Raw genomic sequence first — 24,709 nt, 5'->3', positions numbered from 1 at the left:
GTTCTTTTTTTACATTCTCTTCCATTATATGCTATTACAAGATACTGAGTATAGTTCCCTGTGCTATACAGTGGATCTTTTTGGTTATCTATTTTATATGTAGTAGTGAATATATTTTAATCCCAAACCCCTAATTCGATGTACTTACTAAGACCTATATAAGTAGTGAATATCCTTTGTGGCTAGTTACACCATCAAGTATGTAGTGGTCTGGAAAAAAACTCTGCCTTTATTTGCTGCCCACAAATCTAATTACTGAGTCAAATAGAATAGAAATACTCATCAGAATCACCTGGGATACTGTCTAAATTTCAGATTTCCTGGCCTTCACACTAAGACTTGAGAGGAGGTGCTGAAATATTAATTTTTAACAAATACCCTACTCATTTTAATAAACAATAACATTTGAGGTTCATAATGAATACAAAAATAAAATATTCTCTACCTCAGCCTCAAGCCTCCCTAAATCTACCTTGGGACTCTCTCCTTTTGAGATGGAGGACATAAGTCTGATCGCCACTGGAGCCCTCCAGACTGGAGTGTCTCTGACCAGTATGTGGCCCATGGTTGGGAGCTGGGCCCAGAGAAGGGCAGAAAGTTGCCCAGGTTTACACAGATGGGCAATAGAACAGCTATGGCTAGAAATAGTGATGAAAAATAAAACAAATATGGGGCAATGTTCTAAAAAATTGTAAATCACTGAGGAAATGAAATTGTTATCATAACGGCTGCTATTGTTATTGTAAGTAACAATTTAGTAAAGGGAGGACATTTTCTCATGTGTACAGATGCATCAGGAATTTATATTTCCTCTTTGGCTCGCTTCATGCACAGTTTTTGAGTCATAAAAAGGGAAAAGCAGTCTTTATGATAATGATAGTAGTAATGGGGAAAGCACCTGTTCTATAACTGGAGATTGTTTTAGGACTCCTGCCAGACCTGACTGCTGGCAGTCTCACAGGGACCCACTCCTTCCACCCTGCTCAGGAGAGTTCCTCCCAGCTGGTCTCTGCTCCATCAAGTCTACTGAGTAGTGCAGGGAGGTGGGGACTTGTTGGACCCGTGGGAAGCATATTTAATTGACTGCAAAGAGGAGCAGGTTAATCATGGATCTGAGCAGGAAGCAAAGAGATGGAGATTGATCAGGCAATCAGCTCCCTGAATCCAAAGCTCATAGTCCTGATGTCTGCCTGCCAACAGTGCCTGGTATACAGGCCCTGCTTTTCCTGAGGCTAATTACTCACTTTCTTCTACTCCCTGGTTAGTGTAAACTTCCATTTCTTACATCTCTGTTCCTTGCAATCCAAAGAACCTATAGTCTTAATTGTCTAAAATGGGAATGACTATTTTGAACACATGAGTACTGGAGAATGGAAAGAGCTGCACAGCTGGTCCTCATATTCACTCACTACAGGGGTGAAGACCATTTCCCATCTCTTGAATCTGGACTGGTCCTATACATTGCTTTGCTAAGTAGAATATGATTGAAGGGATTGTAATATTCCACATCAGAGCCTCAAGAGTCCTCTTGTGTTTCCACTTTTGCCCTTCAGTTCTTCCACTGCCATGAGAAGTTGCCATGGCTGGCCTACTGGAGGAGAGACCATGTGGGGCAGAGCTGAGTCACCTAACAGCCAGCCAGCCATCACATGTGCAAACCCAGCCAAGAGCAGCAGAGCTACTTGGTCTAGTCACAGCTGACTCCATACATATGAGCAATGAACAGTTACTGTTTAAACTAGTGATGTTTTGTATTGTTAGTTATCTATTACTATTGTAGTAATACATAACAAATAAACCATAAGATGGATGGGGATTACAATAGGACAACAGTGAAAATATTTGCCTATTTGAGGTCGAGTAGAGGAAAGTATGGATTTATATTTAAAAATTAATTGTATCACTCCTCTGGTATGAATATACACAATTAGCTAGTTTAATAACAACATCAGGGAAAATAGATTCCATCTAACTTTAACTTACTGTTCCTGGAGTTTCAAATCTTAAAGTCTTTCTTACAGGAAATTGCATATTATCACTTAATTACATCTGTTGGGATTTACCCTTTGCCCGGGTTCTCACTTATGTACCAATAAAACACTTTTACCAGAAACCTTTTATCCGTTTTCTTGTTAATTGAAAAGAATCTCTTGGTTTCCATTTTTTCACTTTCATTAAAGTTCCCTACCCCCGTTTTTTTCACACACTGTATCAGAGTCCCAACAGGAAAAAGATGGCACAAACAAGTTAGTATACTTTGGAGAGGGTTTAATAAATGGACCCGCTACATAGGTTTGGTAATGTACAGAACTTAACGCTAAAAATACCTTGCTCCTCTAAGCTGAAGGAGTGAGATAGTTCTTCCTGAAAACTGAAAGGACACAAAGCTTGCAGGTAGGGATCTGTGAGGATAAAAATCCCAAGCTCACTCCCCTTCTCCAGTCTTCTTCCAGGAATCTCTATTAGCCAAGGCCAATGTGGGCAAAGAAGTCCATTAAGGCATTTGATAGAGGGAAGCTTCAGAAACCAAGGTGGAGAAGGGTGCAAGTTAATCTGGAGGGGCTACTATGAGCATCACAGCCCATATGCCTCACGGGCTTTATCAATAAACCTCTTTTCTACATAACAAAGCAGGATTTCTGGAAACCCTGGATACCCATCTGCAGTACATTGACTTACTAGGTTCTGAATCATTACTGCATAGATGTAAGATAATTAATATTATATATTAAATTCATAGTATGCCTTTTGTTGTCAAAACATTTCTTATCTCCCTAAGAATCCCAGGCCCAACTATTGCTTCTTAACCTAGGTAACCTACTAGCAACAGAGACCAATGCTGAAACTTGACATTGCACTACCAGCTGCTTGCTGGTAAATTGATCACACCGTGTTGCTGTGCTTCTTCTATCTTGGAAGCAGCAGCCATTGATCTTTGCCAGAAATAACACATTTCCAGCTACCAGTTTGCTTTTTCTGTCTGTAAGGCCTCTATCTGCACCACTATACAAGGCTTACAAAGGGACTGATTCACTGGTACAGATGCTGGCTAATATTGCTTTAAACTAAGGGGCTCACTATACTTCAAAGGGCATGTGGTAATGGGCTTAGGACCATGGGATCTAATGGTCTTACCACACCACCCAAAGCTACTGGAAGTACACTACCTTTTGAAGGCATTGTTGAGTAAAAGGTTGGTGGAGATACCTTACATGTATGGGGTTCATTTTCTACGACACAGTACAAATCCTATATCAAAAGCTATTATCTCAAGCTGTGTCCATTAAAGATAGAACATAGGTCTGAACACCTAGGTATGGAAATAGGAGTGGTACAACTACCCATTACTCCCAAGGACCCACTTGAGAAGTTTCAGCTTCCTGGACTCAAAATTTAGTCACTAATAGGGTGACTGTGAAGTGAGAAAAGGGATATACTTCCCAAATTTTTAAGAATTACTTGAAATTGACTCTATACTGATTCTAGTTCTCCAGAAATCCAGAATGGTCAGCTAGTAGGGTTAGGGGCATAGAAGGCCCAGTAAATAATGGTATTTTCCCGAGATTTACCTTATGGTAAGTCTGTTTGGTTTCTGAACATATCCAATGGTTATTTTCCCAGTTCCGGAATGCATCATTTAGTGTAAACACTTAGCAAAAAGCAGAATCCTCACATTGGTTCTCCAACAAGTGGAGTGTGAGCTATTATGGTAGAACAAGTTTAAGGGGAGCCACTAGATCTGTTTCTACCTAGAAAACTAGCTAACCAAAACCAATACTGCATTCTTACAGGATCTGCAGAGATTAGTGTCATTTTCAAGGACATGAAGGATGCAGAGAAGGTGATTTCTAATACATTCTTATTCTAATAACCTATCTGGTCTGTGCAGAAAGATATGGGCCTTGGAGAATGACAATGGATTATCATCAATTTTATCATGTAGTGACTCCAATGGCAAATGGTGTACTAGATGTGTTTTCTTTATTAGAACAAGTCAACATAGTTTTTGGTACCTAGTACACAATTACTGATTTGTAAAACTCTTTTCTCTATGCCTTTTAGTAAAGACAACAACCAATAGTGAGCTTTCAATTTTCTGGCTATTCACTGACTTACCTTATAGCTATCCCAACTCTCTAGCCCTCTGTCATTGTCTAGTCTGCAAGGATCTTGATTGTCTTTCCATTCCATAAAATATCATGCTAGTCCACCATATTGATAACATAGTGCAATTGAACAATGACATTAATCATTTTCTACTTTTTGCTTCACAGGTCCACTTAGCACAATGCTATCAATATTATAGATCATTATGTTTGAGGAATATCAAGGCAATTGAAGTCACTGTGTAGTATAACATGGCAGAGAGCAGAAAAGTTAACATAATTCTAAGGAAAATATTGAATATACATGGCTCTTCTGCAATATGAAGATGAACTGGTTTTGATTCTACCTTGTATTAGATTTCTATTGCTGTGAAACAAATAACCACACACTTAGTAGCCTAAAACAACTGTATGCTATTAGTGTTTATTATCTCACAGTTCTGTAGGTCAGAAGTCCAGGATCTGCTCTGCTGGTTTCTCTGCACAGGGTCTCACACTCAAAGTATTGGTTGGAATGCATTATTATCTAGAAGCTCCAGGGAAGAATTCATTGCCAAGATCATTCAGGCTGTTGGCTGAATCCAGTCCTTGCAGCTGTAAGATCCATTTACTGCTTTCCTGTTTCCTTGCTGACTCTCAGCTCCTAGAGATCACCCACATTCCTAGTCACATGGCTCCCTCTATATACAAAGCCAGTAGTGAAGAATTGCCTCATAGAATTTTAGTACATGGGTACCTTAGCAATAACGTTCATCGCATAAAGGAAGGATCAGAGAAAACTTTCCATATAGACTTGTGGTGATACTGTGGGTTGTTTCCTCGAGAAAAACTAAATTCCACTTCAGTTATTGGGATTTGGGCATGTGGTCAATGAAGGTCCATGATATTCTATTTCAATGGATGACATCAACCTTCTGCTTCTCAGCTCTTGATTATTTTTTTAAATGATAAAGTCGAGAAACACCACATTTTGCTATTTGTCTATCATGCCCCTAGGAACAGCATGACCTATCAGCTGTCACTGCAGATTCCAGTGATTTAGACATATCCATTCAGGCTTTTTTATACCCAAAGAAGTAATTAACTCACTTTAGCTCTCACACTTAAGTATTGTCACCTAGGCTCTACCATTCCAGAATCCCATCATCCCCATTTTTACTACAGAGATAAGTTCCATGCCAATATTCCCCACCATCAACTCCATAATAAGGAGAATGGAGCTTCTTAAAGATACAATGCCTAGTGCATTCTTTATGGCCCTACTGAGAAAGTATCCTTTGGGTCACCTAAAGGATCAAAGTAGGTTGGCTTGTTCTCCCGTCATACACACTAAATCCATTCTAATATTTTCACCTCTCTGAACCTTCTGACCTTTTGCTCAAACCCGAATCAAAAATTTTTCTGTATTTTCACCCTGAATATTGAAGTTTATTTTCATGTAAGCAAGATTATCAGGAGCTGCTTTAGGTGTCAGAACAATGAATTACAAGGCAAAAGTGAATATCCCTATATGACAATAAAATTCCTACTACCAGCTATGTATTCTATAGTCCAACATCCTTAGGATCCATGTCTACATGCATTCCTCTGTTCTCCACATATATATTAAGTAGACATATCAATTTCTTCATTGAGTAAATTATTTCCACTCAAAACAGGGACTTCCCCACCTAGGCTATACTGAAACCTGACCTATTTACAAGCCTGTAAAAGAAATGACAGTTGGGGGGTGGTCTGTTTGATTTTGAGGACAACAAGCATCACAAGGTATAGTTCCTGAAATGAAGTTGTTTCGTTGCCTTCAGGAAAAGGGAATCTGTTCATTTGTAGAAAAGTAGAAGGTTTACTTTTTTTGACCTGGAAGGTTCTGGAGAATCAGTGTTAAGTTTCTTTGGTTTTTCACCCAAAGAGCACTGAGGCTCTCTATTGCTTTGAAATAAGAAGATAAACTGTGAGTTCCATGTCTGTTGCAGATTTCTCATTCTTTTTTTTTTTTATTAGTTTCTGCTTTATAGCAAAGTGAATCAGTCATACATATACATCTGTTCCCACATCCCTTCCCTCTTGCGTCTCCCTCCCTCCCACCCTCCCCATCCCACCACTCCAGGCGGTCACAAAGCACCGAGCTGATCTCCCTGTGCTATGCGGCTGCTTCCCACTATCTATCTACCTTACGTTTGGTAGTGTATATATGTCCATGCCTCTCTTTTGCTTTGTCACAGCTTACCATTGCCCCTCCCCATATCCTCAAGTCCATTCTCAGTAGGTCTGTGTCTTTATTCCTGTTTTACCCTTAGGTTCTTCATGACATTTTTTTTTCTTAAATTCCATATATATGTGTTAGCATGGGGTATTTGTCTTTCTCTTTCTGACTTACTTCACTCTGTAAGACAGACTCTAGGTCTATCCACCTCATTACAAATAGCTCAGTTTTGTTTCTTTTTATGGCTGAGTAATATTCCATTGTATATATGTGCCACATCTTCTTTATCCATTCATCCGATGATGGACACTTAGGTTGTTTCCAGCTCCGGGCTATTGTGAATACAGCTGCAATGAACATGTTGGTACATGTCTCTTTTTGAATAATGGTTTTCTCAGGGTATATGCCCAGTAGTGGGATTGCTGGGTCATATGGTAGTTCTATTTGTAGTTTTTTAAGGAACCTCCATACTGTTCCCCATAGTGGCTGTACCAATTCACATTCCCACCAGCAGTGCAAGAGTGTTCCCTTTTCTCCACATCCTCTCCAGCATTTATTGTTTCTAGATTTCTTGATGATGGCCATTCTGACTGGTGTGAGATGATATCTCATTGTAGTTTTGATTTGCATTTCTCTAATGATTAATGATGTTGAGCATTCCTTCATGTGTTTGTTGGCAGTCTGTATATCTTCTTTGGAGAAATGCCTATTTAAGTCTTCTGCCCATTTTTGGATTGGGTTGTTTGTTTTTTTGCTATTGAGCTGCATGAGCTGCTTATAAATTTTGGAGATTAAATTTGTCAGTTGCTTCATTTGCAAATATTTTCTCCCATTCTGAGGGTTGTCTTTTGGTCTTATTTATGGTTTCCTTTGCTGTACAAAAGCTTTGAAGTTTCATTAGGTCCCATTTGTTTATCTTTGTTTTTATTTTAATTTAGTCCTGTGGCTGATTTTCAGTAAAGTTTTCCTGGGACTTTAGGAGGACAGAGTTTCCATAAAAGCTGCCATGGAAGATTTTCTAGCTAACACAGAATGCCTTGAGTTGGCAGTTGGTTCCCTGATACTTTTACTTTCTTTTTTAAGGTGTTCCAATAACGGTAAAAATAGCCAGCCCACTTCCACATTTTTTAATTATTATTTGCCCTCATACCATTAAAGTTATTGTCATTGCCTAGCTTGGCAATTCACTGTCCACATATATCTTATTCCCATTAACTACAGTGAAAAGTCTTAGTTATTGTGATTCTAATGGTTGACAAGGGCTATTCCACCTAATTTACCACCCCAAGTGGTCCTTATTGTTGTCACATGAGTGAGTAATCCAGCCAGTAATCCTAAAAGCTGAAGAACTGCTTTCTAGGGCCATTTCTAATATCAATCCATTTAGCCTGGGTTCCCTAGAAATCAAAGCTTGAGGGAAAGGCTTTTGTGCTACTACTTGGATTGTAATCCTAGGAAAGAAAGACTGAGTCATAAGGGAAGTGAGCAAAGGGAAAAGAGAAAGCCAAATCAAAGTTTCTGGCTACAACTAAGAGTGAATGCTTAATTGTAGAGGGCCATCCTCTAAGAAGCCACATAATCTGTGCAGTGTGGACTGGTATGTCTCAGGGTGGGAGGTAAGATATGCAGAGGGAGGAAGAGAGGCACTTCCTGATGCCCCTTGGTGATATCTCTTCCAGCCCAAACAGCTGGTCATTAGTTAGCTAGGGCTGCCATAATAAAATACCAGACTGGGTGGCTTAAACAACAGAGATTTATTTTCTCAGTTCTGAAGCTTGGAAGTCCAAGATCAGGGTGCCGACACAGTGGGGTTCTAGTGAAAACTGTCTTCCTGGCTTGCAGATGGCCGCCTTCTTGCTGTGTCCTCATGTGGCATAGAGATGTTTTTTCCTCTTCCTCTATTTATTTATTTATTTTATTATTTATTTTTGGCTGTATTGGGTCTTCATTGTTGTGTGTGGGTTTTCTCTAGTTGCGCTTAGCGGGGGCTACTCGTCGTTGCAGTGTGCGGCTTTCTCATCGCAGTGGCTTCTCTTGCAGCGGAGCACGGGCTCTAGGCTTGTGGTCTTCAGTAGTTGTGGCACATGGGCTTAGTTGCTCTGCGGCATGTGGGATCTTCCCGGACCAGGGATTGAACCCATGTCCCCTACACTGGCAACCGGACTCTTAACCACTGGGCCACCAGGGAAGTCCCCCTCTTCCCCTTTTTATAAAGCCACCAACCCTATTGGATTAAGACCCCATCCTTATGGTCTCATTTAACCTTAAGTACTTCCTAAAGGCCCTATCTCCAAATGCAGTCACATTTGGGTTTAGCACTTCAACATACAAATTTTGGGGGGTACAATTCAGTCTGTAGCATGGTCCCCACAGTAGTCGAGGCTTGACAAGAATCAAAGGAGGATGAAAAGATTTGATGTGGTATTTAAACGGGTTCCTGAAATAACATCCTAAGTTTCCATGTTATTTTTCCTTGCGGTTTCTCCATTATTGTTATCTATGCCTCAATAGACAATCTGATGTAAGTGATTGCTTATAAAACTCTGTGTGATTAGAAACAAGTGGAATTTCCTCTTTGTTTCTCTACTACATCATGCCTCTCTTCTCATTTTATGACATGCCCCTGCTTTTCCCCATCTGATAATAATCCTCTTTCATCCTAAGCAGTTTTCTTAAGGAGGTCTGTGCTTCTTCCTTTCTATTCAGAGGCAAAAATACAACAATTCATAAGAGAAAATGCTCTCATCATGAGTTTTTGTTTCCAATGGGTTTCCATTGTAACGCTTTCCAGGGAACGCTACCTCTTCCTGTCTCATCTGTCCAGTGTGGAGACTCAATACACTTTAGTGTTTCATCATGGAGCACGTTTCATCATGGAGCAAATTTAGCATATATTTGCTAAATTTTCCTTATATTTTCATAAGATTATTATGCTCACTTTCTTCTTAGAGAGCTGGTGACTTTTTATTTATTATTTGCAAATGTACCATGTGCCATTTTTTTGAAAACAGAGTTCACCCATTTGTGGCAGTGCATTAATGAAGAAATCTGACTTACAGATTTACTAGCAAACTGAGAGTAGATCCACACCTATTAACAACACAACAAATGCACACATACACACTTGCATGCACTATTAAAAAACAAACAAACAAACAAACCAAAAAACAACCTGAGTATAAGATACTTAACTATGGTTTGCCCTTCACTTCCTTCCTTCCTTCCTTCCTCTCTTCCTTCCCCTTCCTTCCTTCCCTTCCTTCCTTCCCTTCCTTCCTCCCTTTCCTTCCTTCCTTCCCTTCTTTCTTTCCTTCCTTCCTTCCTTACAGTTTAAAGGAAATAGATGTCAGCCTAGCGAGAATTTGTCATGCTACCCCGTCCTAGCACCAAACTTAAATGTGTAGCATTCTTGTAAGGCAACATTCTGGGAAGTTGTTTTTTCGTGTTTCCAAACCATACAATCTATTTATTACTATTCAAGTATTTAATTTATTATACATTGAAATATGAGAAATAGTATTTTTCCTTTAAGCAAGGAAAAACTAGGATAAACATCATGCCCTAAAATTGTTAATAGGTTCAGGGTATGACTCATGTTTGCTGCACAGAAAACTGAGGCATCTTGTTTGGGACTCTGACATGCACATGGAAAATATGCAAATGTTTTAAAAGGATCCTTTCCAAATTCTACTCCATTATCTCTCTCTAGAAGGAGGTTCTGTTCATAATAATTTATGTCTTTCAAAATATTTTGTAGAATTTTTAATCAAATAACTAATTAGTATTTATATTGTGACCATGTCAGTGTTCAATGCAGAGAGAAGTGTATGCTATGATTTTATTTACTTTCTTTTTCAATATTTTCTTTTTTTGACATAAAATTTCTTTTTCTAACTTACATCATTTTTTATGTACCTATTCTTATCTACCTTATATAAAATCTGTCATGTGCCAGTTTATACTTTTTCCTCCATATAGTCAAACATAGTAGATAAAATTTTAAAGCCTTTTTCCCCTTGGAGAACTTCTCCTGGAACACTCTAGTCTCCTAATTACATCTAGACTGGTTTCTCTTGAGGAATGTTGTCAAGTTGTTATCCTAGACCTCTTTTTTTGTCACTTTGCTTTGTTATATCTCTTGTTGTTAGATTATCAATCTTCCATTTCCTTTTTTTGCTTCTCTTCAATTGATTTGTAATATGACATGCATGGAAAGTAAATAGTTTGCATTTTTGAATTGTTAAGTCTTTATTATTTTCTCAGCTTTCAAGGCAGCAATTTCCAGAAGGGACTGGGAAGTCCAATATACCTATATGAGAATTTTCTATCACTTCCTCTATTTTTAGATGCATAGCTCATCTACACTCCTTGGAACTGACCGCTTCCAACGGCCTTCAGTACTGGCCTCAAATGTACTTTAAGTAAGTTATCTCTGAAAATTTCACCATTTTATCAGCTTTCTGCCTTTCAAATATTTGCCAAAGTATTTTGTTCACTGATGTTTTTGCTCCATTCTTTTCATTTTTGAGGACTTATATATTGTAGTTTTTATTTTTATTTATTTTTATTTATTTTTATTTTTATCTTAGAGTGGAGGAATTTATAGCTTTATTGGACATTGACTTGTTTCCTCTCAGCCACAAAGAGAAGACCCAAACATAAGTCCCTACATATTCTTGTATAACTTAAAATACATTATATCATTACTACATATTTATACTTCAATAAATCTTAATCTATAAAGCACATTTCTTATAATTGTTATCAGAAAATCTATAAACAAGCTCCATTCTGCCTCACTTCTCCACCAGCTGGCCTCGCATTAGTATTCTTTTTAACAGGCTCATGCAAATCTCACCTTCCATTTTTTAATTTGATCCAAGTACCAGATGTAACCAAAACCTCTGGAACTATGAGATATTTTTATTCACATGGGTCATTTTCCACACAATTATGCCCACTATAAAAAAGCCTTTTCTCATATCTATATTTTAACTTTCAGAGTTTTCCACTAAACAGAACCACAGTACTTGGGATTCTCAGACAAGGAGTATATGATCCTACTACTACAATGTGTATTATTTTTATACATTAAAAAAATGTGTTAAGACTTAAAATGAAAAAAAATAGTTCCACCAACTCTGACAGTTAATAAACTAGTTGTTATAACCTAGTTTTTTTTAAAAAATAGAACCCATTCAACTTAACAAGTATAACCTCAATGCTACTAGAGATTGATTAGTTTTGTTTTTTTTTTTTTTATAGAAGACCCACAAACCTCCAAACTGTGATAGTTATCTCAGACTCACCTCTGAAGATTGCTGAAGAGCTGGCTAGCTCTTTGAACTGAGTCTTCCTTTACCCAAATACAACACCCTGGTAAGACAACTATGGCTCTAGGAATCTCAGAGGTGGGGGAAGAGGCTAAATCACATACAACAGCTTTGTACCAACCCCTAATGATTTACAGTGGAAGAAATACCTACCTAATTATGGCAGGGTTACAGTACCTAGCACAGTGCCTCGTCGGTAGAAAATTTAATAAATGCATGGCTGCTTTGTTAGCCTGGTGTTCAATCCTTTTGTACCAAAGGAATAAAATCGCAAACCTGATACTTGTTGCCCACCTGTCATGGATTTTTCTGTCCTTAACAAAAATGAAGGAAAAATAATGACTTAGATCTTCAAGTCTTTTGTTTTCTAAAAGCCAAGACAGATCATCACTCTTGTTTACATTTGCCCTTCAACACTGCCATTCACTACAAATCTTTCCCTAGTGTTATAATTTCTACCTTCATAGTTTTACAACTGTTTATTGTTTAGACTGTCCACTTTCTAATGATACATGAGAGGACATTATTTTCATTAGTGGGATGCTTCCCAATTACAGGTAAGATGAGCTATTTTTGAGTTTTCCTGCAGGCAGGAAACTAACTAAACCTAGATAAATTCTTGATATACTTCAATTCTTGGATCAAAGTATTTGTCAATCTTCCCCAATCTAGGTGTCCCATTTTGACGGGACCTAAACATCAAACTTTTTGATGTTTCATCACCATCACTTCTTATCTGAGTTTTAAGGCTCATTTCACTTTGAGGTTTTTGGTCATCCTTTATCTTCTATTTTCTGAAATGCATATTCAAATTAGGTAAAAGAAAACTGGTAAATTTGGAAAAAATGGTTTCAGTTTTCAGATTTTACAATTCCTACATTGCTTTTCAATGTAGAAAGGAATGTATCCTTGTAAAGAACATTTCAATGATCAACACAAATAACGTATCTGTCTAAGAAGGAAAGTTTTAACAAAGGGACAAAGAATCGGGTAGTTCATCATTTGGAAAAATAATAAGAATATAAACATCACATGGAAGATTTAGGCATTAACACCTGAATTAAGTTTAAAATTTCAGTTTCTAGGCAGGTATGACACCATTTTTTTCAAGATAAGATAATAATAGTGGGTGAAAATTTTCTACATTTCCCAGTGGATTTTCTAAGTCTATAGGAAAACTATTATTTATCATTTCATGTTTTTAATTTTGTCTTCATTTCAGAAGAAAAAGACCTGAGTGCTGATTTTTTTTTTCATTTCTTAAACTTTCACAACATTGAGAAGTTTCTCTGCATTGTGTCTTCGCTGATGTCTAAAAAGATTTGAGCTTTGACTATAGGATTTCCCACACTGAACGCATTCATAAGGTTTCTCCCCAGTATGGATTCTCTGATGATTAATAAGCCCAGAATTCTGGCTAAAGGCTTTTCCACATTCGAGACATTTGTAAGGTTTTTCTCCAGTATGAACTCTCTGGTGTTGCACAAGGATGGAACTCCTGCTGAATGCTTTCCCACACTCAACACATCCATAGGGTTTCTCCCCACTGTGGATTCTTTGATGAAGAATAAGGGCTGAGCCCTGACTGAAGTGTTTTCCACATTCATCGCATATATGTTGTTTCTTTCGGGAGGGATTTCTCTTTCTTTCAAACCTGCCCTTGGGGAAACAGGTTTCTCCATATTTAAAAATTTGAGGAACACCTATATTGAGAGTGCCAGGAACTTCATGAGATTCTACTGCTGAAGGAATCTCCTGCTTTGGAGCTAGTGCTCCATTTTCAGTCCTAGCATCATCATCACAGTGCCTTAGGGAATGGAGCTCCCAGGATGCCCACTTGAGCTGGTTTTCCACCGCATCGAGCTCAGAACTTGGTAATCCCTGAGCTTCTTCTTGAGATACCATCTCCTCTACTAACACTTCCCGTTTTCATCGTCGAAGAGAAACCGGCTGTCCAGGGTCATCCAGTTCACTCTCTAAATCCTCCAGCACTGTCACTGCCTCCTCTCCATTCTCTGGATGATGCTCTCGAACCCAAGTCTGTAGCTCCTTGGGTAGGATGGCAACAAACTGCTCCAGTACCACCAGCTCCAAGATTTGTTCTTTTGTGTGTGTCTCTGGCCTGAGCCATAGACGGCAAAGTTCCCGAAGCTGGCTCACAGCTTCACGGGGCCCAGGTGAATCCTGGTACCCGAACTGCCTGAATCGCTGCCTGAAAACCTCCGGGTCAGGGAGATGGTTCCAGGGGATACTTGACCCCTCTTCGCCATCAGGATCCTCCTCCAACTTCACTCTCAGAATTTTTTCCTCTTCATCTGGAGTTGGGATGATAAGTATTGAATCCTCTTCCACTGACTGTGCAGACATCCTGATTTATAATACTTCAAGAAAAGACAATCAAGGTAGGATATAGGCCTCAGGGAAATACCCCGTTTTCTTCACAGGCACTCCTCGGGCTCGGGAACCGGAGCCGCTTCGCTGTGCACGGCGGACGCACCTATTGTAGTTTTTAAACTATCATTTTAGAAGTTTTTAGAGTCAGAAGATAAGTGTGTCCACTATCTGCTGTGTTTAACTAGAATTTTTCTTTAATTTTTATAGATTTTCTTCTATACATTTATCAAGGTATACAGTTTCTCATCTCTAAAGAGGCATGCATTACACAGAATCAAAACCATAAATAAATAACCACAAGCTCATAGACTGTTAGTGGTCAGAGAGATCCTACAGATTTCTGTAAGATTGTACATGGTACAATCCATGTATTTTTCAAAGGGTAAACAGGCCAATTTCATGCAGATAATGATGAGCAAAGCTGGGAGTAAAACACATGTATTCTGACCTATTCTTTCTATTCTTTGTGCTTTTTTCCTCTGATCAAACTTTTTTGAGGACCAGGTATTATAACACTATACGCTGAGGATAAAAGTTTGGGTAAGAAATTGTACCTAGGAAATGAAACCTTTATTGAGCCGTGGTAAAGAGGGATATTTGAAATTTCTAAAAGCATTTTAATATTATAATTTTGTATATGGAAAATTTAAATTGTTTTCCTAATACAAATAACAGAAAGTAAAGCTTGATAGACATTCTTGTCTGGTTGGGAGACACAAAACAAAAATTTGTAACTGGCATCTTCATTAAAATTGTCAGAATACGCAGGCATTGTTAGAGGGGGGCTGAGATGTTTAATTTATCACAAAGAAGGTAGATAAAAATCTTGAGAAACAATCCTATATATAATGTTCAGGTTTTTAAAAATCATTCTCCTGTTCTTCTCTTTAACTAGCTAGGCAAAGAGTTCTTGTCTGAAATAAGAGTTGGTTTTCTAGTCTTTAAAATACTCTCGGGTGTCCTACATTATTTTGCCTCAAGATTTCTGTAATGGGATGCCAGGTTCTAGCCACAGGACTCTCACTCTCTTTACTAATCACAGATTGTTTTACTTTCTGGTTAACTCCAGGAAAACTTCCGGACCCAGTCACTCTTTGTTTCAGTGATATTGGTGAGCTATGTTTTCATTCTCTTTGGCAGCTGGGTTTCTTCCACTGAATTAGTGTTTTCTGTGGACTGTGGAAATAAGAAGGGTATTTTAAAATGCCTTCATAAGTAAAGCCCCCTTTTACTAGAGGGCATAATTGAGTGAGCCTGCAGTGTAAAGTTTATGCTCCTTTCTCCTCAGTATCATTGAATAATATTTCCCAGAGAAAAATCTCTCAGGCTAATTCTACCTAGTTGTTTCATGCCCAATGGCAGGTGAGGTACATTAGGGACTTTGTATTAAATTTAGGATCCAGCATATGATTTTGTTAAAGAGTGAGCAAAGTAGATGTATGAGATAGAGACAATTTTTATTATGACTGAACAGAGACTAGGTGTTTACTTATTTATTATTTTGTTTTCTTAATTAATTTTTATTGGAGTATAGTTGCTTTACAATGTTGTATTAGGTTCTTGCTGTACAGCAAAGTGAGTCAGTCATAGGTATACATATATCCCCTCTTTTTTAGATTTCCTTCCCATTTAGGTCATCACAGAGCTTTGAGTAGGGTTCCCTGTCCCTGTGCTATACAGTAGGTCCGCATTAGTTACCTATTTTACACTTAGTTGTGTATATATGTCAGTCCCAATCTCCTAATTCACCCTACCCTCTCTTCCCCCCTTGGTAACCATAAGTTTTTTCTCTACATCTGTGACTCTATTTCTGCCTGGCAAATAAGTTCATCTCTACCATTTTTCTAGATTCCACATATAAGTGATATTATATGATATTTGTTTTTCTCTTTCTGACTTACTTCACTCTGTGTGATAATCTCTAGGTCCATCCACATCTCTGCAAATTACACTATTTTATTCCTTTTTATGAGTATTACTTGTATTGGAAAAGAAAAAATAATGAATGATTTGGCAGTTATTGAACTGATTTGTGCCTTTATTTGTGATTTCTATACTTAGGTATAAACAATCGGATTGTCCTGATGTCTCAGTAAATCAAGCTATATATATAAATACATTTGCTTTCATAACCCAAACACATTATGCTCTTCTTCAAGTGCAGTAGCAGGATACTTGTTATGCCTTACTTCTTCTCAATTCTGGGGAAAAAATGACTGCCTTGCAAGTTGGCTTCCTTAGTGTCTGCCAATGGAAAGTGAAGCAAAGGAAAGGCAGAGGAAGGAGGAGGACATTTGATCTGGCTTCTGTCTGTGCCATTAGCATTGTCAGAAGCAGTGCCTCCACATTGTGACCTGCAGGGTCGCCAGTGGTGCCTCTAGTGGCAAAGGTAGCAACAGTAGTGGCTGTAGCTTCCCAGCCTGAAAAATACAACTTTTTTTTTTTAACATCTTTATTGGAGTATAATTGCTTTACAATGGTGTGTTAGTTTCTGCTTTATAACAAAGTGAATCAGCTAAACATATACATATATCCCCATATCCCCTTCCTCTTGAATCTACCTCCCATGCTCCCTATCCCACCCCAAAGAAGATATTGTATTCAAAGATTTTAAAAAAGTGGTCCAATGCATCACACCTTGTAGGAATTGAAATTTGTCTCTGTCAGGGGCCATTTTAAAAAAAGAGAAGTCCTTAAAAATCATAATTAAATATCAAAACTCACAAGAAGAGCTCATTCCTTTTTAGTTTATGCTTTTCTTATAAAGATGGAGAATGTGGTATAAAATAAAGGATTTGTGTGAGTGGAATATCTTTTTCTATATCAAATTATATTAATACCCCTTGAAAGTATAGCCTCATATTTCTCCACCGACCCCTTGTTTTATGCTTTGAATGGGAAAATTATGAACTCTAAGTATGTAGGACAGGGTGATATTAGCAGAGATCCAGTTCTTCTTCCTATCGTAATGTATGTGGAATTTAGATTACTCTAAAACTAGTGTTTGCTATTACACGATGCGTTGTCAGTTGAAGGATTTTATTTTATTTTATTTATTTATTTTTTAGATGTTGGTGGTAGGAGTTTATTTTATTTTATTTATTTATTTATTTATTTATCTTTTTAAATCTCTCCAGTTGAATTTATTTTTATTTGTTTTCTGCTTTATAACAAATTTAATCAGTTATACATATACATATGTTCCCATATCCCCTCCCTTTTGCGTCTCCCTCCCACCCTCCCTATCCCACCCCTCCAGGCGGTCACAAAGCACCGAGCTGATCTCCCTGTGCTCTGCCGCTGCTTCCCACTAGATATCTACCTTACGTTTGGTAGTGTATATATGTCCATGCCTCTCTTTCGCTTTGTCACAGCTTACCATTGCCCCTCCCCATATCCTCAAGTCCATTCTCAGTAGGTCTGTGTCTTTATTCCTGTTTTACCATTAGGTTCTTCATGACATTTTTTTTTCTTAAATTCCATATATATGTGTTAGCATGGGGTATTTGTCTTTCTCTTTCTGACTTACTTCACTCTGTAAGACAGACTCTAGGTCTATCCACCTCATTACAAATAGCTCAGTTTTGTTTCTTTTTATGGCTGAGTAATATTCCATTGTATATATGTGCCACATCTTCTTTATCCATTCATCCAATGATGGACACTTAGGTTGTTTCCAGCTCCGGGCTATTGTGAATACAGCTGCAATGAACATGTTGGTACATGTCTCTTTTTGAATAATGGTTTTCTCAGGGTATATGCCCAGTAGTGGGATTGCTGGGTCATATGGTAGTTCTATTTGTAGTTTTTTAAGGAACCTCCATACCGTTCTCCATAGTGGTTGTACCAATTCACATTCCCACCAGCAGTGCAAGAGTGTTCACTTTTTTCCACACCCTCTCCAGCATTTATTATTTCTAGATATTTTGATGATGGCCATTCGGACTGGTGTGAGATGATATCTCATTGTAGTTTTGATTTGCATTTCTCTAATGATTAATGATGTTGAGCATTCTTTCATGTGTTTGTTGGCAGTCTGTATATCTTCTTTGGAGAAATGCCTATTTAAGTCTTCTGCCCATTTTTGGATTGGGTTGTTTGTTTTTTTGCTATTGAGCTGCATGAGCTGTTTATAAATTTTGTAGATTAATCCTTTGTCAGTTGCTTCATTTGCAAATATTTTCTCCCATTCTGAGGGTTGTCTTTTGGTCTTGTTTATGGTTTCCTTTGCTGTGCAAAAGCTTTGAAGTTTCATTAGGTCCCATGTGTTTATTTTTGTTTTTATTTCCATTTCTCTAGGAGGTGGGTCAAAAAGGATCTTGCTGTGATTTATGTCACAGAGTGTTCTGCCTATGTTTTCCTCTAAGAGTTTGATAGTTTCTGGCCTTACATTTAGGTCTTTAATCCATTTTGAGCTTATTTTTGTGTATGGTGTTAGGGAGTGATCTAATCTCATACTTTTACATGTCCCTGTCAGTTTTCCCAGCACCACTTATTGAAGAGACTGTCCTTTCTCCACTGTACATTCCTGCCTCCTTTATCAAAGATAAGGTGACCATATGTGAGTGGGTTTATCTCTGGGCTTTCTATCCTGTTCCATTGATCTATCATTCTCTTTTTGTGCCAGTGCCATACTGTCTTGATTATTGTAGCTTTGTAGTACAGTCTGAGGTCAAGGAGCCTGATTCCTCCAGCTCCATTTTTCGTTCTCAAGATTGCTTTGGCTATTTGGGGTCTTTTGTGTTTCCATACAAATTGTGAAATTTTTTGTTCTAGTTCTGTGAAAAATGCCAGTGGTAGTTTGATAGGGATTGCATTGAATCTGTAGATTGCTTTGGGTAGTAGAGTCATTTTCACAATGTTGATTCTTCCAATCCAAGAACATGGTATGTCTCTCCATCTATTTGTATCATCTTTAATTTCTTTCATCAGTGTCTTATAATTTTCTGCATACAGGTCTTTTGTCTCCTTAGGTAGGTTTATTCCTAGATATTTTATTCTTTTTGTTGCAATGGTAAATGGGAGTGTTTCCTTGATTTCACTTTCAGATTTCTCATCATTAGTATATAGGAATGCCAGAGATTTCTGTGCATTAATTTTGTGTCCTGCTACTTTACCAAATTCATTGATTAGCTCTAGTAGTTTTCTGGTAGCATCTTTAGGATTCTCTATGTATAGTAACATGTCATCTGCAAATAGTGACAGCTTTACTTCTTCTTTTCCAATTTGGATTCCTTTTGTTTCCTTTTCTTCTCTGATTGCTGTGGCTAAAACTTCCAAAACTATGTTGAATAAGACTGGTGAGAGTGGGCAACCTTGTCTTGTTCCTTATCTTAGTGGAAATGGTTTCAGTTTTTCACCATTGAGGACGATGCTGGCTGTGGGTTTGTCATATATGGCCTTTATTATGTTGAGGAAAGTTCCCTCTATGTCTACTTTCTGCAGGGTTTTTATCATAAATGGGTGTTGAATTTTGTCGAAGGCTTTCTCTGCATCTATTGAGATGATTATATGGTTTTTCTCCTTCAATTTGTTAATATGGTGTATCACATTGATTGATTTGCATATATTGAAGAATCCTTGCATTCCTGGAATAAACCCCACTTGATCATGGTGTATGATCCTTTTAATGTGCTGTTGGTTTCTGTTTGCTAGTATTTTGTGGAGGATTTTTGCATGTATGTTCATCAGTGATATTGGCCTGTAGTTTTCTTTCTTTGTGACATCCTTGTCTGGTTTAGGTATCAAGTTGATGGTGGCCTCATAGAATGAGTTTGGGAGTGTTCCTCCCTCTGCTATACTTCGGAAGAGTTTGAGAAGGATAGCTGTTAGCTCTTCTCTAAATGCTTGATAGAATTCGCCCGTGAAGCCATCTGGTCCTGGGCTTTTGTTTGTTGTAAGATTTTTTATCACAGTTTCAATTTCAGTGCTTGTGATTGGTCTGTTCATATTTTCTATTTCTTCCTGATTCAGTCTTGGCAGGTTGTGCATTTCTAAGAATTTGTCCATTTCTTCCAGGTTGTCCATTTTATTGGCATAGAGTTGCTTGTAGTAATCTCTCATGATCTTTTGTATTTCTGCAGTGTCAGTTGTTACTTCTCCTTTTTCATTTCTAATTCTATTGATTTGAGTCTTCTCCCTTTTTTTCTTGATGACTCTGGCTAATGGTTTGTCAATTTTGTTTATCTTCTCAAAGAACCAGCTTTTAGTTTGATTGATCTTTGCTATCGTTTCCTTCATTTCTTTTTCATTTATTTCTGATCTGATCTTTATGATTTCTTTCCTTCTGCTAACTTTGGGGGTTTTTTGTTCTTCTTTCTCTAATTGCTTTAGGTGCAGGGTCAGGTTGTTTACTCGAAATGTTTCCTGTTTCTTAAGGTGGGATTGTATTGCTATAAACTTCCCCCTTAGAACTGCTTTTGCTGCGTCCCATAGGTTTTGGGTTGTCGTGTCTCCATTGTCATTTGTTTCTTGGTATTTTTTAAATTCCTCTTTGATTTCTTCAGTGATCACTTCGTTATTGAGTAGTGTATTGTTTAGCCTCCATGTGTTTGTATTTTTTACAGATCTTTTCCTGTAATTGATGTCCAGTCTCATAGCATTGTGGTCGGAAAAGATACTTGATACAATTTCAATGTTCTTAAATTTACCAAGGCTTGATTTGTGACCCAAGATATGATCTCTCCTGGAGAATGTTCCATGAGCACTTGAGAAAAATGTGTATTCTGTTGTTTTTGGATGGAATGTCCTATAAATATCAATTAAGTCCATCTTCTTTAATGTATCATTTACAGCTTGTGTTTCCTTATTTATTTTCATTTTGGATGATCTGTCCATTGGTGAAAGTGGGGTGTTAAAGTCCCCTACTATGAGTGTGTTACTGTCGATTTCTCCTTTTATGGCTGTTAGTATTTGCCTTATGTATTGAGGTGCTCCTATTTTGGGTGCATAAATATTTACAATTGTTATATCTTCTTCTTGGATCGATCCCTTGATCATTATGTAGTGTCCTTCTTTGTCTCTTCTAGTAGTCTTTATTTTAAAGTCTATTTTGTCTGATATGAAAATTGCTACTCCAGCTTTCTTTTGAATTCCATTTGCATGGAATATCTTTTTCCATCCACTTACTTTCAGTCTGTATGTGTCTCTAGGTCTGAAGTGGGTTTCTTGTAGACAGCATATATATGGGTCTTGCTTTTGTATCCATTCAACCTATCTATGTCTTTTGGTGGGAGCATTTAGTCCATTTACATTTAAGGTAATTATCGATATGTATGTTCCTATTCCTATTATCTTAGTTGTTTTGGGTTCATTATTGTAGGTATGTTCCTTCTGTTGTGTTTCTTGCCTAGAGAAGTTCCTTTAGCATTTGTTGTAAAGCTGGTTTGGTGGTGCTGAACTCTCTCAGCTTTTGCTTATCTGTAAAGGTTTTAATTTCTCCGTCAAATCTGAATGAGATCCTTGCTGGGTAGAGTAATCTTGGTTGCAGGTTTCTCTCCTTCATCACTTTAATTATGTCCTGCCACTCCCTTCTGGCTTGTAGAGTTTCTGCTGAGAGATCAGCTGTTAACCTGATGGGGATTCCCTTGTGTGTTATTTGTTGTTTTTCCCTTGCTGCTTTTAATATGATTTCTTTGTGTTTAATTTTTGACAGTTTGATTAATATGTGTCTTGGCTTATTTCTCCTTGGATTTATTCTGTATGGGACTCTCTGTGCCTCCTGGACTTGATTAACTATTTCCTTTCCCATATTAGGGAAGTTTTCAACTATAATCTCTTCAAATATTTTCTCAGTCCCTTTCTTTTTGTCTTCTTCTTCTGGAACCCCTATAATTCGAATGTTGGTGTGTTTAATGTTGTCCCAGAGGTCTCTGAGACTGTCCTCAGTTCTTTTCATTCTTTTTTCTTTGTTTTGCTCTGCATCAGTTATTTCCACTATTTTATCTTCCACCTCACTTATCCGTTCTTCTGCCTCAGTTATTCTGCTATTGATCCCATTTAGAGTATTTTTCATTTCATTTATTGTGTTTTTAATTGATGCTTGATTCATCTTTCGTTCTTCTAGGTCCTTGTTAAGTGTTTCTTGCATTTTGTCTATTCTATTTCCAAGATTTTGGATCTTGGAAATAGAATCTTGGATCATCTTTACTATCATTATTCTGAATTCTTTTTCAGGTAGACTGCCTATTACCTCTTCATTTGTTAGATCTGGTGGGTTTTTATCTTGCTCCTTCTCCTGCTGTGTGTTTTTCTGTCTTCTCATTTTGCTTATGTTACTTTGTTTGGGGTCTCCTTTTTGCAGGCTGCAGGTTCGTAGTTCCCGTTGTTTTTGGTGTCTGTTCCCAGTGGCTAAGTTTGGTTTAGTGGGTTGTGTAGGCTTCCTGGTGGAGGCGACTATTGCCTGTGTTCTGCTGGATGAGGCTGGATCTTGTCTTTCTGGTGGGCAGGTCCACGTCTGGTGGTGTGTTTTGAGGTGTCTGCGGACTTTTTATGATTTTAAGCAGCCTCTCTGCTAATGGGTGGCCTTGTGTTCCTGTCTTGCTAGTTGTTTGGCATAGGGTGTCCAGCACTGTAGCTTGCTGGTCATTGAGTGAAGCTGGGTGCTGGTGTTGAGATGGAGATCTCTGGAAGATTTTTGCCATTTGATGTTATGTGGAGTTTGAAGGATTTTAAAATGAAAATTCCTAAAACATTTTAAGCCCACGGAGCAAACTGAAAAGCTAGATTGCTGGGAAGGTGAGGATAGGCAACAATTTAGAACTTTCTAAGGCAGAAATCGATGTAGGTAAAGAAAAAAAAATTAGATAAATGTCATATTATTTCCCTTATTGCTACTCTCAAAATTTCCCACAAATGTAGAGGCTTAAAACAATACACTTTTATTATCTTCGGTTTTGGAGGTCAGAAATCCAAAATGAGTTTCACTGAACTAAAATCAGGATGTTGGTAGACCTCCCCGAAGCTCTAGTGAAGAAAGACATTTTCTTGCCTTTTCCAGCTTCTAGAGACCATAGCCATTCCTTGGGCCCTTCATCCATCTTCAGAGCCAGCATCATAGATAGCATCTTTTCTCCTCTTGGACCTTCTGTATCCCTCTCATAAACATTGTTGAGATTACATTGGGCCCACCCAGATAATCCAGGATAATCTCCTCATCTCAGGATTCTTAATCACATATGCAAAGTCCCTTTTTGCACATAAAGTAACATATTCACAGGTTCCAGTGTTTAGAATGTTGAAATACTCATGTTTTCTCTAAAACATTATATGTTAACCCAAAACTAAATCAGATAATAAAAATATTTTTAAGAAATAGAAAATTTCCAGTGTCCAGATAGTATCCAATTACTTGCTATTATTTAAATGTTTCCGTATTTTATGTTTCTACATGTTACACATTATGCATTAATTAGTAATATGGGCTTTTTTGGAAATTTGTGTGTATAATGGGCCAAATCCTATGATAATGCATATTCATTCAGTTGCTTTATACCCAATGGAATTTTTTTTGTGGTACATGGACCTCTCACTGTTGTGGCCTCTCCCATTGTGGAGCATAGGCTCCGGATGCACAGGCTTAGCGGCCATGGCTCACGGGCCCAGCTGCTCCACGGCATGTGGGATCTTCCTGGACCGGAGCACAAACCCGTGACCCCTGCATTGGCAGGCGGACTTTCAACCACTGTGCCACCAGGGAAGCCCCCCAGTGGAATTTTAATCTATGAAATCACACAGCTGTAATCCAGGAAGTTTATCTGATGGCATTATCCCTTGCATTATAAGCAGAATTCTTACAAAAAAATAATACTTTCTTAATTCTAGCTTTATAAATGCTCTTAGAGTAATCTAGCTTATACCATGGTAATAAACATCACAGTACTCTGTATAGTTTAACACAGTAGAAATTTATTCCTTGTTTTTGTCAAGTCCATTATGGTCTGGAAGCTCTCTAGGACAGCTATCTACTGTGTTGATCTAGAGGCACCTCCATTCCAATATTTGCTTCCTGATGTTATAGGCTGAATGTTTGTGTCCACCCAAATTCATGTGGAAGACTTACCCCCCAATGTGATTGTATTTGGATGTAAAGCCTTTGGGAGGTAATTAGGTTTAGATGAGGTCATGTGGGTGGGGTCCCATAATGGGGTTTGTGCCCTTAGAGCAAGAGGGAGAGAGAGCAGAGCTCCTTCTCTCTGCCATGTGAAGACACAGGAAGAAGGTGACCATCTTCAAGATAGGAAGAGCACCCTTACCAAGAATGTGACCATGATAGTGACCTGATCTTGGACTCACAGCTTCCAGAACTGTGAGCAGTAAATATTTGTTTAAGCCACCCAGTCTGTGATATTCTGTTTTAGTCATGCCAGCTAAGACTCTTGGTCATTGGAGTGGTGAAAAAGAGCACGAGGAATCATATACTGGTACTTCCTTTCTGTTTTGTATTTCTTTGAGTAGAACTAGCCAAATAGTCATGCCTTGCTGAAAGTGGACACACTCCATGTGCTGGGAATTCAAGGAAAACAGATATACATGGAACACGGGTCATGTTGCCATATTTGCTCAAACTGAAAATGTCAAAGCTAGGATCACAGTAACAACCTTTTGTAGTTTCCAGGTGGTATGAAAATGGAAACTACTGTTAAAAGGTCACTTGTAAGACTGAAAAGAGTTTT

General features: G+C 38.0%; 1 protein-coding gene across 1 annotated transcript; it reads right to left on the bottom strand.

The window, feature by feature from the left end:
• Positions 1-10,904: 10,904 nt before the first annotated feature.
• On the bottom strand, positions 10,905-14,133 carry LOC308616807 (zinc finger protein 24-like). The gene is given in 2 exon segments (XM_081233197.1): positions 10,905-13,571; positions 13,575-14,133. Coding segments are annotated over 2 exon segments (1,104 nt in total). The 5' UTR covers positions 14,010-14,133; the 3' UTR covers positions 10,905-12,902.
• Positions 14,134-24,709: the final 10,576 nt, after the last annotated feature.

The sequence above is a fragment of the Mesoplodon bidens genome (assembly GCF_964165515.1).
Source record: "Mesoplodon bidens genome assembly, chromosome: 4".
Lineage (NCBI taxonomy): Eukaryota > Metazoa > Chordata > Mammalia > Artiodactyla > Ziphiidae > Mesoplodon > Mesoplodon bidens.
This window is presented reverse-complemented; position numbering and strand designations above follow the sequence as displayed.